Here is a 20,131-nt window from a genome sequence, read left to right on the forward strand (position 1 = left end):
TGAACCATTTTGGCTGAAATCTTTCTCTACAAGCGTCTCCAAGCTCTTGTAGAGTCAGATCTAAACAATTATTACTCAAGGATATTGCGGAATCACATCTAAACTATAGTTAGGTTAGACTCTTCTTTGCGCATCTCTTCACATAATGAAGCTATTCATCTCTTCTTATAATCGAATTCATTTCCAAACGACCAAAACAGCACGAAGTAATGAACATAACGCAAAATAAACTGCACCGTGACCTTAAGAAACAACCCTGTTTTGAGTTATTCGATTGAGATGTTATTCCTGTGTTCATTTAATTTATTTTACTTATATTTTTATTTCTTTTCTTTGCAGGCACAAGCGGAAGGTCCAGAATTTCTTGCCGTGCAAGACTCACCACCAAGGCAGGTGCGACATGGGGGGCACTGCGGGCATCACCTACGACGATGTCTTAATCAATCATCATCCAACGCGGCTGCCAAACCACCTCAACCCGAATCTCAACCCGGACACCAACACCCTTACTCCAATAGAAGTAAGATTCTTGCCTTTATCATACATTTTAATGCTCTCTCCACTATCCTCTATGATGTCGATTGGACTGCCGCTGGGATCACTTTCCACCTTCTCTCTTTCCCTTCGAGGAAAATCGAATGAGAGAGAGATGATGTTTATACATACTTTGAGAACCCCCGTGAAGTAGTCGTAATTCGTTTGAATTTTTATTTTTTCCTATTTTATCCTTATTAGTTTTTTTTTTTTTTTTTTTTCGTTTTGTAATATATATGTGTACATGTTCTAAGGAGCTAAAGAAGAAATGATGTAATCTAGTTTCTCTGTGACGCATAATCTTCGCCAAGCATTTTGACCTGGACGATAAATAACGCAGTATAGAATGATAGCTATCAAAAGGCAAAAAGTTTTTGAATTCAAATGTATTAATTGAAATTGAGGTAAATATCATATGGAAATTGTTATTTTTCGAATTATTACGTAGGTTTTAAATAGTTTAGCTACCACTGTATGAAATTAGTTAAAAAATTAATTAATTAAAAATGAAAACTAAATAAATAAATTATTGGTAACAAGTGACAAACATAAATAGTATTAATTCATTAAAATAAATAAATTAAATCAAAAAATAAATAATTTTCTACCATTTTAAAAGTTAATTTATTGCATCTCCGTTGAATAAAGTGAAAAAAAAAACAAATTTAGCTTACTACAATCCAAAATGATAAATAAAATATTTCGCTTCACATGGCTTATGTACACTGAGAAATGAATAGATTCGTTCTGGTGTTAATATTATCTCGACTTTCATAAAAACTGCTTACAATTTTTTTTTTAAAAATAAAATGAAGCAAATTTATTCTCGGTAATACATGATATTATAAGATATGCTTATAATTACAAACTGAAAAATGCAGTCTGAATGTTTACACTAGAGAACTATGTTATGAAGCCAATGAAGTTGAAATTATATGTGTCAACTATATAGGAAAACGACAGACATAAAAGCAAACATTTGTCCTTATTGAGAAGAATGATCTTCTCAAATTCGTACACAGTGCTGTTTCACGCTCTCTGCAAGGCAGTTTAGGAGCAATTCCTACTCTTTCACCAATACGATTTTCAAGGCATTAAGATTTTTCTCATGACGTAGCTCTTCCGGGGGTCCATCAGAAGTTTTAAGTCTACAGACTGTTCAATGCCAAGCTTTGATTTGTTTCGAGAAATTCATCAACTACGTCTCCTTGATTGGATCTATAAACGAAAGTCATAACCTCTTTGATCGGATCTATAATAGAAAGTCATTTATCATCTATAAATGGGAGTCATGGCCTGTACATCTGTAAAATGCTTTACGTAAGGAAGTAAAATCTCATTTTTTGGCTCGTGTAACAGATTTGTTTTCGAATCTGTGCGAGGATTTGCATCCATTGAATGTTATTCCTATTCATTCTTTAACTCGCCGTAAGTGTCCTATTTTCCCGTAAGTCGCCGTAAGTCGAGAGAATATTTTATCTTCCTGGCACCTTTAGATATAAATGCGTTTTGAATTTGATGTTTGTCTGGATTGACTTTTGAAAGAGAATACGTAACCCATTTTTTGTAGAATACAAATCTGATTTTTTCTGCGTCCTCTTTTATTGTCATAATAATAAATAAAAATAAATTTAATAAAAAAATACCGATGCAGGAACGTGACAAATGTGCAATACCCTCTCCAGGATTCGAAGTCCGGATCTCCCGAATACATTACGAATGTGCTTCCAGTTACACTGCGAAGGCATGCGCAGAAGAGGTAGAAAATGTCTTATGTACTTCCCCATTTTAAATAGAGATTGATGATTAGGGGATCTAGTCGCCAAATCCTGGTGGTGACGAATTATCATCCACCATCTTTTAGTTCGGGCGTAACTGTAGAGTGATTTAGAAAATTTTCGAAATCAAGAAACACCCTCGCCGGGATTGGAACTCCTGACCTTCCCGTATACGCGTCGAGCGTACTTTTCGTTACACCACGAAGGCATGTGGAAAGGAGGGAGAAAATACCTTATAAACTTTATAAAAAGTAGTTTCTCACCTATGTCACTCTGGCGATTTTGTGACGAAATTTACAGCTGAAACTGAAGCTTTGAAGATTAAATTAAATTAAATTGGATTGAAATTACACTACAGGATTTATTTTAAATTGATTTGAAGGCTGTAACCTCTGTTTCATTGTCGTTTTTCACTTTAAAAGCCACAGTCTAAAAAAATGATTTATGTATGTCGAGGACACATTGTTAATTTTGAATGTACTAATAATGGACACATCAAGTGATAATTAATATTGGCTATTTTGCGTATTAATATACGCGACGTGCTTCTGATTAAATCATCAAAAATTGGTAGGTAGCTGCTAGAGATATTCATGAGGGGACTTTACTTCCGAAATATAAAACTACGAATCCTTGTTGAAGAACATTGTACATCATCATCGTCACAGTTCAGTTCTTTGATATTTATTAGAAACTTTTCGTTTTGATGGCAACCCATCTCCTTAAAATGCCTCGACATCTCCTCCGGAAAAGCCATAAAGTTGCTTCAGTGGAAAATGTTTCCTATTCCAAAGCAGGATAAAACTGCTAAAGTGTGTCGGGTCTTAATTGGACGACACGGCATCGGTTTTAACTGGGATGGGAAAATTGCCTTTTGGGCTGCATCCCTTCTAAAACCTCATGAAAATTCCTTCCCATTCATTACAGAGACCGTGTCTTGTGGAAGACCTCCATTAACACTATATCGTTTCCTATTCCAAATCTGAATCTTTGGAGATATATTAACAAGGATTTCTTCTCTGTGTGATGTGATGGATCTAGGATTGGATATAAACTTGAGATACTTTTCATGTAGCAATCACTTTTCCGGTGAAGTGTTTTAGGAACTGTGATACTTATCCTCCTTCTTTGCATTCCAGACATTTTAAATGGGAAATTGAAACTTTAGCATTTTGTTGTAAAGACAGGGTCTTTAGTTTCAAAATCTTCGTTGAATAGGGATATGTATATGTTAGAAATGTCTTTTTCAAAGAACCCTATTTATATTAAACTTTGAATACTTTTAGAAGTATACATTTTAACTTAGAAGTTTTCCTTTTTAAGAAATCTAGTATGTTATTATTTTTCACTATGTATATCTTATCATGCTGAAAATGATAACCGAAATAATTTCAGAAGTTAAGCATAACTGAAGTGTTGCGTAAGTAGTTGGATAAAAATAAATAAGTAGTTAGACTTAGAAAAACCGATTCGATAGTTTGACTAAAAGGTAAAAGTTCACAAAAGTGAAAGAAGTTGTTTAGAGTATAGTGAAGGATAAAATAAATAAATAAATACGCAATAGATGATAAATAAAAAGAAAAGTAGCGTTCAGTTTTAAAGTTTCGGAAACATTTTTCTCTATTTTATCATATTAAATTGATGGAAAAGAATGCAAAAATCATTAAATTAGAAACTTTTAAATTTGAAACTAGAAATATTAATAATCAAACAGATTATTATCTTAGGAATTTTAATTTTTTCGTTCAGTTACTCAATCTGAAAACTTTCAGATTTTACATTACGTTTTTTAACGTTTTGTGTGTTACTTTTATTTATTAAATATCATGTTCATCTCAATAAAACCACAAAACTCAGTTGTACAGCAATATCACAAAATCATTTTAAGATGAGCATATTCCTTTAGAATTTCCGATACGCAGTCTCTGGATATCACTCTAGAGATAATTTTTTTTCCGTACAGTGTTGCCATTGCTCGCTTTGAAATCGTTGAGTTTGTTAAGCAACGATTCATTAAAATTTTACAAAATATGAAATAGATAATAAAACAAATTCCAAGTTTGGACTTCCAGATTCCCATATTCGGGTGAAAACGTACGTTATTCAAATTTTGATGGCTCCGGGTATCGTTGTTTTATCACAATGCGAGGAACATACATATATTTATGCACATTCTTCATTATTTAATTTTTTAAATATAATACAAGGTTCTAATATTTGGTGGCAACAATTTGAAAAGTAAATCGACGTTTATAATGAAACAACGCAAAATGACAAAACGAAATTAATAGCCCTTCTGGGCTAATTATAAATTTTAAAAATATCAAAAGTAAACTAACTTAAAAAAATTATATTTTAGTGAATTTTTGAGTTATCGTAAACGCAATTTGCATGAAAGCCAGAAGAAGTTATATAAAAATTACCATTGTGTTTTGAATCGTAAAAGGAATGTCAAGGACTATTGTAGATATGCTATCACTATCTGATAAAGCATCATTGGAAAACGTTATGAAAAAAATGCAACTACAACTTTGCGATGCTTTCAAGAATGTGAGATGGGCTAAGGGACCAATGACTCCTACATAGTTGAAGAAGATGGTTAAGAAGTTTGAGGTAGATTTGTTTTTCGAAATTATTTTCCGCAAAAAAGCTTAACCACGTGTGCTCTAATTGCTGTTGCAATTGCAGAACAGTTGGAAATTTTGTTAGCGTCATTAACACATAAAAAAGCAAGCTGTTAATGAATTATCATGAAATTGTAATTTTATGGGTCTGTCTGGGGAACGATTAGATTAGTGCTTCGCAAATGTCTTTACAGCATTTTACGTTTTCATGACCTTTGCACTCCCAGTTTTAGAAAAATATATGCATTATGGATTTTTCGGAAAACTGAAGAAAGTGACAGCTGGCTGTCAGTTACCTTTGGGATGGATGAAATCCGCTTATTCTCAGTTTCTGTGAAACGCGCATTGGTACAGAATAGAGGCGAAGAAGATTTTAAACCAATTAGGTTTTTTTGGATTTCATGCACTGTAAAATTAGCATTTGTCTTTCAGAAATCTGGGGGTCTGGTTTTGAAACCGTTATTGTTACAGATCAGCACTGTATAGATCTTTTGAAAGCAGCATTTCCCTAGCCTGGAAGAAAGACACGTGTTGGATGCTGTGACAGAGAACTACTCATATTGCTTCTACTATAAAACAACTCACAGTGTTTGAGAAACTCGAGCACGTCAGTAAGCATGAATAGTCACTCAGGCCTTCAATTTCCGACTTATAATAAGTACTACCTGAAATCTTGCGTATACAGAAATTAGTCAATGTAATCGACATTGTTAAAAGGTTATATTCGAGAATTATGTATAGATCTTTCTAAAGAATTATTCTTTCTTTATGCCTATAAACGTCATCATACGTATTAAGGTAGTGCTCAATAAGGATGGTTGCCGTATTGAACATTTCTTGCAATGAGAAGCTTTGTGTTATACTCTGAATCAAGCGTCACGTGGTGAACATGATTATAATCTGGTAGACAGGCTTGGATATTATTATGATGCTGAACTTACTATTATGTAGTAAGGCATCACGTGGCGTACATAACTGTAACTGAAACATCTGAATTAAAAAATTTTCATAAAAGACAATAATGCATTCATTTGAAAATTACATAAAGTCATTCTTGAAGTTTCATAGATTTTTAAAAATATACAAAAAGTCCGCTCCTTTTCTCCTCTTCCCCCCAAAAAAAGTTGTTTGTATATTTTTAAAATTTAAATTAAAATTTATAAAAGTAATTATTTTATTAATATTTAGAGCATTTCCCATACATCTCAGAAGCAGATCATTAATTTTTTTAAAATGTGATAAAAGCTGAAAAAGCAAGCATTAGTGTTCTTTGTAAACAACCTTTTAACAAGACTATAGTCAAGACACAATAACACGCCGAATACCATACTGTTCCATACTGAAGGACCCCATTCCGGATATGAATTCCTGGGGTATTTAATAGATTCCTTGCTAGTGCGGTTTAATTTACATTGGCCAAACTAAGAGAGCCTTAAAATTTCGCGTTAAGGAACATGAGGCATATGTTAGAAAAAAGGAAGCGCAGAAGTCTTCTGTTGCTCAACATTGTTGGTCCGAAAATCACACTTTCAATTTTTCTGCTGCCAAAATTATTCAAAAAACATCTTCCATTGGAGAACTGGATTTTCTAGAGGCATTTCACATTCATAAAAATCTTTCCGCTCTAGTTAACGATCCTAATACCAATCCAAATTTGCCTTCGGCCTTTAAAGAAATTATGTTTTAGTTCTGGTTTCACCAACAGATGGCGCCACTTGCTTATTCTTGTCGAGGCCTTCTTATCTTATCTAATCATTATTTCCTATCTTGTTCATTTGCGGTTTTGCAGCTGAGGATGGTGGTTCGGTAAAACCATCGAAACTAGTCCTGTGAAAATCTTGTAAATATAACGCTGATTTTTGTTGCTTGACTTCTGAAGACTCTAGTCCTTGGCGTATTATAGTTTTGATGTTTTATCTGCTGTACTTTACATTCCAGAAATATTTATATATATATATATATATATATATTTCATGAATATAATTTATTTACTAAAGAAATATTGATTATATTATCTCCTAAGATTAATTTTAGTTTAGATAATTATCTTAAAAGAGTGAATCCATAGTTAGTAAGCTCAATTTCGAAAATTGTTTTAAAGTAACTTGAATGTAAATTGTTAAAAATGTTTAACGGGGACTTGAATTAAATCATGAATAACAAAATTTCAATTGTAAAAAGAAATAAATTAAAAGCAAGTAATTAAATTAAATTCATGAACATATTAGAAAGGAGTTTTAAAAAAACAGGAAGAAAACGAATTATATATATATATATATATATATTCTTTTACTGGAAATTTGATCAAAAAACATGTGCATTTTTACTTCAACGTGTTTATTCACAGCTACTGCATTCTTATTTTATTTAAATACATTTATGCGCTGTAAAAATTCCTTCGCTAAGTTATCTTAAGAGCATTACTTATCTATGTTTAAGGAATCTTAGAATATTTCCTTTCTAAATAGCTTATCTCGACAAGGTGGTCTTAGCTATTCGTGCCTTGGACTATTTAGTGGAAAATGGATGCGATTCCCATTGCCCATAATCCTGAGAAAGAAGGCGGGTCTTAATTAGAAGACACGAAATTTGTTTTAACGCCAACGAGAGAGAACCGTCCCGAAAGCATCGTGAAAATCTCCATTTTTATGGATCCGTGTATGACTCTTCGATTAATATCGATCAATTCCAGACTACAGTTGAAGGATTGTAAAAGAATCCTTGCACAAGATTTAAGGAAGAAAGGTAGTAATAGAATAAATTGTAAAGGCAGCCAGAACGTTTTGCTTCTTTGTTTGAATTGCTATAGTCTTTGGTTTCAAGCACTTGGTGGTATCTAGTACTTTGGGAATGTAAATCGTGTATGGTCTTTTAAAAGCTTAGCAATTATTTCTTAATGGATATCAGCTTGTTTAACAGGTTTCGCTTGAAACATTTTAATGTCAAATTATAGAGAAACGTTTATAGTTGCCATTAAAAAAATTGTAATTAGTGACACTTTCTGTAAACCAGTCAACATGCAAATATCATAAAATGAAGGAACAACCTGTGTTAGGCGTAGGTTTTTAGCATAGAAACTCTATTGATTTCTAGAGCGAGCAAAGTATTTCTTCATCAGGAGCAAAGAAATCTGCAACTGAAAATATATTTGGAAATAATGGGGAAAATAATTAGCATTTTTTTCAAAAAAAAAAAAAATTCTTTTTCGCATTTATTACTTGCAAATGACAATGGAACTTTTAAGCTTTAATTACTTCTAATTAACCCTTTCTTGATTTTGTATTGTTGTGAGTGTTATCTTTGCATCATATCGTAGCGAAATCTATCCATCAAAGATTTTGTGACGTTACTTAATCATGTAAATTGATATACACGTAAGTGTCAACATAGAATGATCATTATTGCTGATGTTATCAAGCGAATTTGATATATACACCTAACTAGAACGCAACTCATCAATTGCAGGCATGTAAGCATTTCATCTATATGTGGGTTTTGATGTATATCACGTACATCCGACAGTTTCGGTTATTGGACTGTACGTCTTGTTGTCATGAGTGCTATAACAGTGTAGAGCCATCAAAACATTCATCACGTTCTGTGTCAACTAACTGCAGTAACAATCTATCCGGGATTATAAAGTTTGTAACTGTTTCTAATATCAGTAGTAAATATTTCGAGATCATTAACAAAATATTTACTTAAATCCTCAGGGTATGAAATATCTCTTATTGTTATTGAAGCTCGAAAATAAAGTTTCCAATACACCACAAAATTAAACAGCGATCTTTTGGTATTCTATTTACAACAACCTAAATATCCAATTTAAATTTACTCGGAATATTTTCCGATACCAGATCTCTCTCTCTCTCTCTCTCTCTTTTTTTTTTTTTTTTTTTACGTCAAAGAAGAACCAATAAGCAAGCGTTAATATGTTAGTTAGGTAAAATCCGGCATTAGAAGATAGCTTTTAAAATTTATGTGGATCAATAAATACGATGCAAACTATTTACGTTCTCTTTGCATACGATAAAAATGCACAAAAAGATTTTATGCTGAAATAAGAAAGCTTACCTCGAAGTTACAAAATTCTGTTAAAATTCATAAAGTACTTAATTTTAGAAGAACTTGTGAATGACTCTTGGCTTAGAAACTGGCCCTGCGTTAAGAGCGTCCTGTATCCATGACAAGGATATTGCGAAGCTACGACTCAATAGGGAAGTATATTTCTACTATAGCCAAATGTTATATATAACATACAATATATAATTCAGTTTCTTTTCCTTTAACTGGAACATATGCTGAAAAACTAGAGACTCAGTACAATAGATAGCTCAGCTCTTTTTGCGCCTACGTATGATAAAGCCTTTATGACGTAGCTTTTATAATACTTCCTTTATATCCAATATCTTGCCTGTTATTGGCTGTAAAAAGTCTTCGAAGTAACCTTTTGCATTATAAAAGCTGTTAAAGCAAGTATAAAAATAATCAGTATTGGTATATTTTGCAATCATCTAATAAAGTCCAAACTCTTGGTTAAGCAAATTATCGCTATGTCTAAAATGACAACTGAAACTTGAGAAGGATGTAAAAGATCCTTTATTTTAAACTAAGGAAGAACAGAAAGCACTTCTGGTGCTTACAGCCATCACTTACGACGAGAACTTTAAGTAACACTAAACGGAAATGTAAAATTAAAATTAAGTAAGCTAGTAGCTAAAGATTACGTTAATCAGTTTACCGTGAAGTTGGCTCACAAATCTAACCGGCGTGGAGATGCAATATCGGTAATTATAATGCAAGGCCGAAAATTTAAAATGCTATCTGAGCTAGCAACTAAGTAACGTGGCCTCAAGAGGCAGAATAAGCTCTGTCTTACGGTCTAAAAACCTCATCTTAAATACACGCGAAGTAATTTGCATTCAAATTTGTAATAAGAATTATATAATAATTTGGAAATTTGTAATAATATTATGTGATAATTTGTAATAAGAATGAAATGACAGTAAAGGTCTAAATCATAAAACAACTGGTTAATTAACATAAATAAACTTTCCAAATATATGAAACATGCTAAATTTGCATTATTACGTATATTTATATAAAAAAACCAGTAAATTTAAATAAACTTGTAGCTAAATCACGTACTGAAAGTTGCTTTTATTTAATTGCAATTAAATCTAAATCAAAATTACAACTAAACTTACAGTTACTATCCAAATTATAACAAAGTGGATTAAAAAAAATTAAAGCGATGTAAACGACCACTGCTCAAAATTGAGAAAAGTGAAATACAAGAGTCAAAAATCTAAAAAAAAAAAAAAAAAAATTACAGTTTTTTTGGCATAGCGATGTAAACGACCACTGCTCAAAATTGAGAAAAGTGAAATACAAAATTAAAAATCTAAAATATTTTCACATTTCTTTCGGAATCTTCATCAGGAGGTTGGTATCCTGAGAAATGGGAGGGGGGGGGAAAGAGCCTGTTACTGAGATAACCAATTCACAATTTAGTAAGACCAAAATTACTTTACAAAACTGACAATATTAGAAAAATCTGAAATAGAAAAAAATTAAAATTAAATTTAATTGCTTGTTATCTTACCAGCCCCTTTGGTGTTCCGAAAAATGTAGAATACATGGTTTGTTTCTGAAATAAGTAATGCGTGATTTAACAAATCTTTTCGAAAATAGAAAATTTTAGAAAAATTTTTAATTTGGGAAAATTAAATAAAATGAAATTCAATTAATTGTACAAGGCGAAAAAAAAAAGAGACAGTTCTATGTCTCCCGTTCTATTGCGCCGAGAAACTCAAATTGTGTTTTTATGTCTCGAAAGCGCGACTTAGGATATATATTAGATTTATATGTAGCATTGTTCTAATATAGGTATTTTGACACAAAATTAGACTTTTCCTGAAATGACATGCTAATTTGTTTTCTACCTTTCGATTTTATGACTCAAATTCTGCCAAATATTAAATTTTGTAAAATTTGGTGCGAAATTTACAGAGAAATTCAAAAATTTATCTTCGCGGATTTTTTCAGTTTACTTCAAGAATAATTCACTTGGCGAACTTCTTAATATTATGGCAACCTATTTTCCTTTCCCTTTTTCCGCGAACGGGCTGGCTGCATGGGCGTTTTCGTGGTTTTCCCCATGTGTAACGTGTATACGAGCCAGTTTCCCTTAGAAAGTCCTCCACGAAGACATCCCTCCCCTTAGGCAGATAGCCCTAGTGTGCTTTGCCGTATTCTCAATACACATAAATACACATCCTTTATCTTTTTACTTAGTGCGAGAGCGGAAAAAAGTCACATCGTTCCTATTTTCAAATAATTTTAAAAATGCCTAAACCGCATTCGATGTTACTGTCGATTTCAACAAATATGTCAAATTTCAAAACGCTCCAATATATTAATTCACGTTTATCTTCGGAAATTTTGAATAAAAAGTGTAATTTTTTTGCAAGTATGCCTAGAAATACATTTTCTTTAAGACGATGGTAAAAATTTTATAGATTATAATTCAAAAATTTTTTCGAAAAATTAATAAAAATTATTTAAAAATACACATTTAAAAAATAAATCATAGAAAATGGGCGAATTTTATTTTGAATGAACCTAAATTTCGAAACGTCAAAAGAAGAAACGAGTAACTTTAATAAAAAAAGAGAGATTAATAAATATGTACCCAATTCAACTAACATTGAGGAGCTAAAATTTTGAGAGCTAAGTTTTTAAAAACTACTCGTGCGATTTTTAGAAAACTTGGCAATTTGGCATAATTTGAATCGTAGACTCGAAGTAGGGAAAAAAATGGGTATATGTCATTAAAAAAAAAAAGTTCGGTTTTGTGTCAAAATACCTTTAGAACAATGCTATACATAAATCTAATACATATCCAAGTCGCGATTTCGAAACATGGAAAATGCAAGTGAATTTCGTTTTATTACGCAGTGTACATTAGCTGCCAAACCCTATCCTCTCTTTTTCTCTCTCTCTTTATATACTTACATATTACACTTTGCAAAATATAAATTATTGTTTGAAGGCCATTAAAACTTTATCATTGACTGAAATAATACGAAATTTTACTCGGTTAAAAACCTTACTTTGACAAGAATGGAAAGGGAACTTTTTTAACATTTTGAAAAGGTACCAATTAGTTATGATAACTCTGCCAATCTAAATATTGGTAAAACTTATTAATGATTATCATGCAAAATTAAGTAGCGATTTCCAGGTGATCTACTCTTTGGCACTAAATCACATTACACTTAGCAAAACCGCTACCAAATAGGAAACCTAATCATACTGCCGGAAGTACGTACAATTTTAGCCAATAATACATTAACATGATTAGTTCCCGAAATAGTTTAGAGAGATATTGCCCCTGAAGAGGTTTTGATTAATACAATTTCCTTAGATAAGTAAAACGCTGTAACACAAATTTCATTACTAAATGCGAGTAATGAAATTATGCTTCAGGGTTTCCTGTTTTTGAATACTTTTTCCGGGATCTGCGTTTGGTAAAAATAAAATAGGAGACTTGCTTGATTGTTGTGAAGGTAGACATTATTTTATTGCTTCTTCTGGGGAGATTAAGTATGTAGATTTTTTTTTTTTTTTTTTTTTTTTGGAGGTTGTTTTCACTCATAAAGTTTAAGAACAGAATGTTCTCCGAATAATAGAAGGATAGTTTGATAGATAAATATTAGTTGATTGGTCTATCGAAAATATTTTATTTTGGGCCTGTGCGTTTAAAGTTATCAGTTTTGCATTACCAGAGATTCATAGCAAAAATCGTTTCTATTCCGGATTTCACTCCTAATGTTGAATATTATTATAGCCCAAAGGAGCGTTAATTCGGAAAGGCTACAGGTCTCGAAATGGCATTTTGCGCCGAATCATGGAAACCGTTGAATCACTTTTCAAGTTGTTACCATCAAATATTATCACCCTGTATTAAAGAAATAAAATAGTGAAGAATCTGCGTGAATGTATGTATGTTTCGCGCATTGTGGAAAATGCAATGGTACCCAGAGCCCTCAAATTTTGAATAACTTAGTCCTCCACCGTAATCTGGGCACCTAGAAGCGCAAGTTTTGAATTTTGAATTTGTTTTATTATCTATTTCATAATTTGTAAAACTTTAAAGAATTATAAATTAAAAAACTCAAGATTTCAAAGAGAGCTGTGGCAACACTGTACGGAATAAAATATTTTTATTTCCTGCTAGCGAGACTGTCCATTGGAAATTCTGAAGATATGATGTTTTTGAATATTTTTAGCCTAAATGCTCTGGCAATGCTTATGTGTGTGTAAACGAATTAAAAAAAAATGTTTTTATTATGGTTTAAAGTTTTCCCATATGCATGTCTAGTTTATTAATATAAACTATTGTATTAACAAAACTGCTGATTAATATTGTGCTACATAGACATATGTTTTTTATCAAAATATTAAGAATTTTTTTAATTGCAATCTGGAAATTTTGGATTGCAATGCTAACGCTTCGGAAGAGTTAAATAGCTATCTCACAAAATTGGAGAGATATCGCCAAGCTGGCAATGCTTTTGGCGAGAAATCGTTACTTTATAAGTCTTAAAATGTTAAGGAATTTTAAAAAATAAAAAATAATGTTAAAAAAACTTCAGATTTGAAATAAAATGCAATCACAGTATTCAAAATTCCATTCACGCCTGAAACACTTTAAACTAACAGTTACAAAAGGTCTGCTATTTTAAAAATAAATTCATCAGAAAGGAGTATAAAATCTTTATATTTAAAACAAGTCCTTCAAAATTCGCCAAATGATAGGAAAAGATACCTATGCTATTATTTCTTCATAAATTAAAGCTGTAAGACTTTTATTAAATATAACTTGTGGCAAATCCTCAATAAGAGTGGCAGTGACTTATATCCGAGTGGAAAACTGAAACGTAAGAAAGATGTAAAAGACCCTTTTATATAAAACTTTAAGTAAGTTGAAAGAAGGCGCAAGTGGTGCTTACAAATCAGCCAGCAATAATGGCCAGAACTCAAAATAGAATTTTTAATTGAAAACAGGCTCGTGTAGGATAAATATTGTTGCTTGCGTACTTGCTCAAAGTGGATTAAATGCACACAGAACCGATAATAGCTTAATAAAATTTATATACCCAAAAGCAACACTTTACAGTTCCAGAACTTTCAGAGAAAAGTGTTTGTGCAGTTCATCTCGGTGTATCGGAGCACAATGAGTAGTTACACTTCATACTATTAAGAACGTTAAACACAATGCAATGCAGAGGGCATCTAAAAAGCGAAGCTGTCGTAGATACTTCAGTACTTCAGCTATGCAAACACATATTCCAAATATTAATACAAGACATTACGCAGATATACTGATATTATAAATGACGAAAGATAGCATGTATGCAGATACTAATTACACTATTACACAGATATTAAATACGAATATACAAATAGTAAACTGCTCTACATAAACTATACAGATATTAAACATACTGTCCAGATTTTCAATACCAATGCAGACACAAATACTAAATACCAGTGCAACACAGTAGGCAGACACATAGGGCCTAAATACATGCAACACAGTAGGCAGACACATAGGGCCTAAATACATTACTATATACTAAACAGATACAAGATACTGATTCGGACATTATACCTTACATTATGCAGACGTTGCACAGATATACAGATTATGCATAATATACAGATACATAGATACTGCATAGATAACATACAAATACATAATCAATAAACTGGCGCATACTAAAGTGCATGACTTAGATCCTGCCCTAATGCCTCTAGTTTTTCCATTATGCTTTTTAATTCGTTAGGGAAGCCGGCTGCTTGATAAAGAATCGCTTAAATCCAATATGTCGCCAGATGGTCACCAAGTTTGGCGACTTTTGTCAATTTCTCGCCAAATTTGGCAATCAAAAATTAGTCACCAAAACCATCTCCAGCTTGGCGATATCTCTCCAATTTACCGAGATAGCCATTTACCTCAAAGTTAAATAGACTTGTAATCTTATTTTTCCGACAGAACTCCGCTTCTTTCAAATAGTATTTCATGTTACATTAGACAAAAAATATTATAATTTCACTGAAATTAGTCTCATACATGCGAAATTCGTAAACAAAATATCTTATTTGGTTACCTAAGCAAAATTTCTGAATAGCTGAGTTTGTTGATTAAATTCAAATATCTTACGCTTTTCCGAGTGATAACCTGTTGCATTTAAATCAGGTTTGTAAATCAAAATTTCATTTAATAAGATCGCACAAAACATGCATTTTTTTTTTTTTTTTTAAATTCGAAATTTAAAATTCGGGACTCGAAGAGAAGGAGTATGTATGTGCTCAAATTTAGTGGCCACTGCTTTTCCACAATGCTGGAACATACATACATATATACAGATACTTTAATAAGAAATCTGAATATATTATTTAACACTAGCAGCTAAGCTGCCATCCTTCGCCTAGCTTTTAAATCCACCGGAAAAATGCCTGAAGGGAATACCAAACGTTAAATTTTAAAACTGCGAAGAATTTTACTCTGCAGAGGAATTTCATAAAAAAAAAAGTATTACATATAACAAAATTACCATGAAATAAGCAATATCCCTCAATACAAATATTAATCATCCTAATAAATAAATTAATAAACTTCCCGTTGCCTTCTCTCGACAAACGTCCAGTGTCCAAGAGAAACATTAAATTTAAAAACTGCACAGAATTATCGTTCACATTTTTCCAAGTGGCAACAGTGCTGATTTTCAACAGTCAGCAGTTCAGTATACAATTGAAAGAAAAACTGTTGCCAAAATCACATTTCTAAAAGAATGAAACTGTTCAAAATGATGCTATAAAACGAAAAGATAAAATTAAAAAAAATCTGATTCGAATTTTGAAAAAATCGCTTCGAGGTGCACTAGCTCTTATCTAGCTGCACCTATATACCCAATTTCGTAGCCCTGGGTCTATGAGCTTACGCGTAGCACGAACGAAAGACACACAGACTCTTTCTTTTATTATATGTAAAGATTAATAAATAGGATTTCTAATCCGACATGGCTTCTGAATTCTAAATCGAAATACTGTTTTTATTCTTTCTATGAGCGATAGTTCTATTATTCAGACTATAAATGTTCCACGAATTCTTTTTTGCAAACGTCTAGTGTCCAGCTAGACCGATATGCTTGGTATCACATATCATTCTGAATTGTTTCATTTTTAATGACCGGCATCAGTCAACACAATTGCCTGATAGAGCAATCACCAAATTCGTTTAGATTCTGTTTCTTTTCTCCGGAAATATCGTTTTCGGGAGGAGCATAACTCTCTCTTCCCACTACTCCCCTCCCACCAGAACAAACAACAAATTTCGAAAGGATACGGATGAAAAACGAAAAACCGTCCTTTTTCGAAGATGAATCATCTAAGAACAACATAACACGCTCTGGGATGTCAGTTGGAAAAACAGAAGTCGGCCAGAAAACCCCCGAAGTGTTGCAGGAAGGAGGGTAGAACAAAAGAATGTGTGTAAGGGGGGGATGACAAAAGGAACAAGGTAGGCACACGCACATACATACACACACAGAAGGCAGAAATGAAAAAGAAGAGGACGAGTAAACGGAAATCTTTCATAGACCATTTGACAAAAAAATGGTTTCCATTGAGCGAATTTTTTGAGCTATGGCTAACGTCAAAAATAAGATTTCTAAGAGAAGACAAATATTTCTCCTCAAAGAACCCATTACGCTCATGGAAGATCTATATTTCAATCCCTGCTGTCGGGGACATGCGGGCATTAGGGAATCTTTCCAACTTTTCATGGGCCCGACATTGAAATCCGGTCTTCTGTGCGATTCTGAATAATCAGGGTACGGTAGTTTTGTTCGAAAGAAAAATAATTTTCTGTCATAAATTGCTTATCCACAGCAGATTTTGAAGTACACAAGATTAAAAAACAACCCCTTGAGTTCGATTCTAAAAAATCTTTATTATTCCAAGAGCTTAGTACCTTCAAAACCATCGTTAGATTTGACAGATATCAAGGTCCAAACTAAGAAATAAATAATAACATCTTTTGCGTTAGTAGTAGCCAAAAAACAAAAATTTTAAACCATTGTTAAACCATCAGAGTATTTGCAAATTCGTAATCAATCAATTACAATTCGATAATCACAAATTCGTAATTACAAATTCGTAATCAATAAGGTTTCAGGAAATTTTATGTTTCACATCTGTCCAACTTGACTGCATAAAAATAAGCCTATAGCGTGAATTTCTGAACCGTAGTCTTTTCCTTTAGATACTGGGAAACTTCGTGGCTGTGTTATGAATACTTCTTCGTTGATATTTGCTTTAGAAGAAAATTGCTAGGTATCCATCCTGGCGAAAATACATCTTTGGAGTAAGTTGGACACAGTTCGCACACCCTTCAGCAACAAATATAGCTTTAGTGGAGCAATATTTTCAGTCGAGTTTCGTTTTGTCCTAAATAACTGCTTGAGATTAATAAATTCTTGCCTTTTTAAGTCTATTTATTTCGAAATGGTAATCATTTTTCACTTCCTTATACGAAGTAAAGAAAGTATTGTAATCGCGAAAAACTTCGGGTATCATATTTCAAAGAAAATATCCATTTTGACCGCTCTCGAATCCATTTGAACGATGTTTTGCGTGACATTTGCATGTACGGACAAAATAAAGGACTATGTTTCCCAAAATGGATTGAAAAATGGATTTAAAATGGATTGAGAAAAGATTTTTTAGGGATGTCTCTACGAACGTACGCATGTATGTATCTCTCATAATTCAAAAAAGAATAGCCTCAGAACGTTGAAATTTTGTATAGGGGACTTCTATAATATGTAGTTGTGCATCTCCAATTTTGGTTGCAATTGGCAGCACCAAAAGTACATAAATAAATAAATAAAAATACATTAGACTAATACAAGAAAAAATTTGTATAAAGAAAAATATATAATAATCACAAGAATTTTCGTGTATTATGCCGCTGATTGATCAGTGAATACATAAAGAAAGAAATTTAGAATCAATTTTTACATTACATCCTACATTACTCTGTTACCCGGTTCGGTGAGCTTTCTTCTATGTTGGTAAATTGCGCATTTTTTGCTTAAAAAATGATTGAATTTTTTGTTCTTACGTTCCAGTTATGGTTTTTATGCCTTTAGTTAATTTGCATGCAATAGTTCTAGATTTATCAACAATTTAAAAGTTTTTAAGTGTTACTAAGCCTAATGGAGCAGTTATTTGAGTATATTTCTTGAAAATCTTAGTAGAATAGTGATTTAAGTCAGTTTCTGCACTTTCAATGTCTTTTCGCCGAGTGGGACCAAAAGTAAATTTTTAGTTTTGTGCACCAAAAAATTTACCTTTTTGCCCGCTGGCCGAATTGCTTTGTGTAGAAGCTCTAAATTTAATTAAAAAAAATTTAAACGATTTTAACTGTATTTGATATTTTATGTTTTCTTGTATTTTTCAACTTTTAATGAAGATATTTTGAGATTTTATGTATTTTTCCCTTGCCGCGAAGTGAGAACTGAATGATTGAACGAGAACTATATCTATATTAATATTCGAGGAACTAAAGTTTAAATGAAATGCAGGCAAAAAATGTGTTAATATTCTTGAAATTGGACAGATTTTTTCCTTTAAAATCTTTTAAAGATTTCTTCGATCTACTTTTGCCTCTTTTTTTTATTTATTTATTTTTTTTTATTAATGTGTGTGTGTTGCATATCTTCTGCACGATACAATATCTTGTCTTGCATCTCTTCCTCATAATAGTCTGGGAATAGTTAGATTTAGAGTTTTATTTGCATCAACGAAGAGAAACATCTTATTTGGCATTTTCAAAATTAACAGATTTTTTCTTAAAACTGATACCAATTTACCAGTTTAAGAATTTTTCTTAACTTCGTTTACATTAATTTTTGTGTTACATCTCTTCCGCTAATACATAATTTTGTTTTCCATCTCTTCTGCACAATGGTCTGGGATTAACTGGATTTTCATCGGCTTCGAAAGAGAGTAATATCTTATATGACGTTCTCGACACTGACAGATTTTTCTTTTTTAAAATTAACTTACATTCAAGTATTTACTTTCACATATTTTGCTTTGTATCTTTTACCTTATAGTACTATAAGGTATTTCTCCCGCTTTCCTAGCGTGCCTTCGTGGTGTAGTGGTTCTGCACGCTGGGCCGGTATTCCGGAGGCCTGTGGTTCGATTTCCGGCGAAGGCGGTTTGCTAATTTTTCATCTTGCCTGCTTCCAAAAAATACCTAGTGTCTCTATAGTACAGCCATCGATTAAAAAAATATCAAAAATATTAATTTTAGTTAAGAATAAATTAAAGGCTGAATTATCATTATATTCCAGCTCTTTATTTTTTTCATCTGAAGGAAATGTTCAAATACGATCGTCATAATATATGCATTTTAAATAAATTTCTCATGGGAATCAAATCTTTAGAAACAGGCATCATTGCAATTTTCATTGGAAATCCCCTTTCGTCAAAAAACAATATTGATATTAGAAAGTAAACAATGTAATACTTTATGTTTTGTTTTTCTTTTTCACCATTCGTGCTGTTGCGGTTTGTATCTTGTTTGCTAAACTCTGCCTACTTGTAGTGATTTTTTATAAAAACTACATGAAATTCAGAAAAGAAGAAACCCAAGTCAAAACCGGAGGAGAATGTCACGAGTTACGAATTGTCCTTTTGTTGCTGGAAAGAACTGAATTTAGCACACGAAGAGTGTTTTTGTGCTCACGTCCAAGCTACTAAATTTCTTGGATGAAAAGTGCAAAGTTCAGAGAAAAGTTTTGCGACGTAATACAGAAAATTCAAGCTTTTCTTGAGCCATTCTTTGCAGCAAGGGTAACCTTTCTTTAAAGCGAGAGGAAATAAAAAGCATGCGTGAGCTTTACTTACAGCTCAGTTTGAATTGCCTTTGGAATTATCTTCTCCTGGCATTTTATTTCGAAAGAAACCAAAAGAATTACATCACTTGAAGGCTTTATGCTTCAAATTGGTTTTCCTGATATTAAACTGTATCGCACATCGCACTTGAGGATTTGTGACCTGTTTGCAGAATTATCGTATCATGGATGTTTGTTGTTTTAAATTACGTAGCAT

General features: G+C 32.2%; 1 protein-coding gene across 2 annotated transcripts in view; it reads left to right on the forward strand.

Annotated features, from left to right (window-relative positions):
* The window catches only part of LOC118181919 (uncharacterized), a 557,302-nt gene that overhangs the window by 517,296 nt on the left and 19,875 nt on the right, over positions 1-20,131 (forward strand). For both annotated transcript variants that reach the window (XM_085819274.1, XM_085819273.1), the window contains one exon: positions 340-520. In XM_085819274.1, the coding sequence (XP_085675400.1) occupies positions 340-520 (181 nt within the window). The remainder of the gene's footprint in view (positions 1-339; positions 521-20,131) is intronic.

Source organism: Stegodyphus dumicola, chromosome 6 (assembly GCF_044657685.1).
Source record: "Stegodyphus dumicola isolate Sdum_Otavi_A_Nest chromosome 6, ASM4465768v1".
Classification (NCBI taxonomy): domain Eukaryota; kingdom Metazoa; phylum Arthropoda; class Arachnida; order Araneae; family Eresidae; genus Stegodyphus; species Stegodyphus dumicola.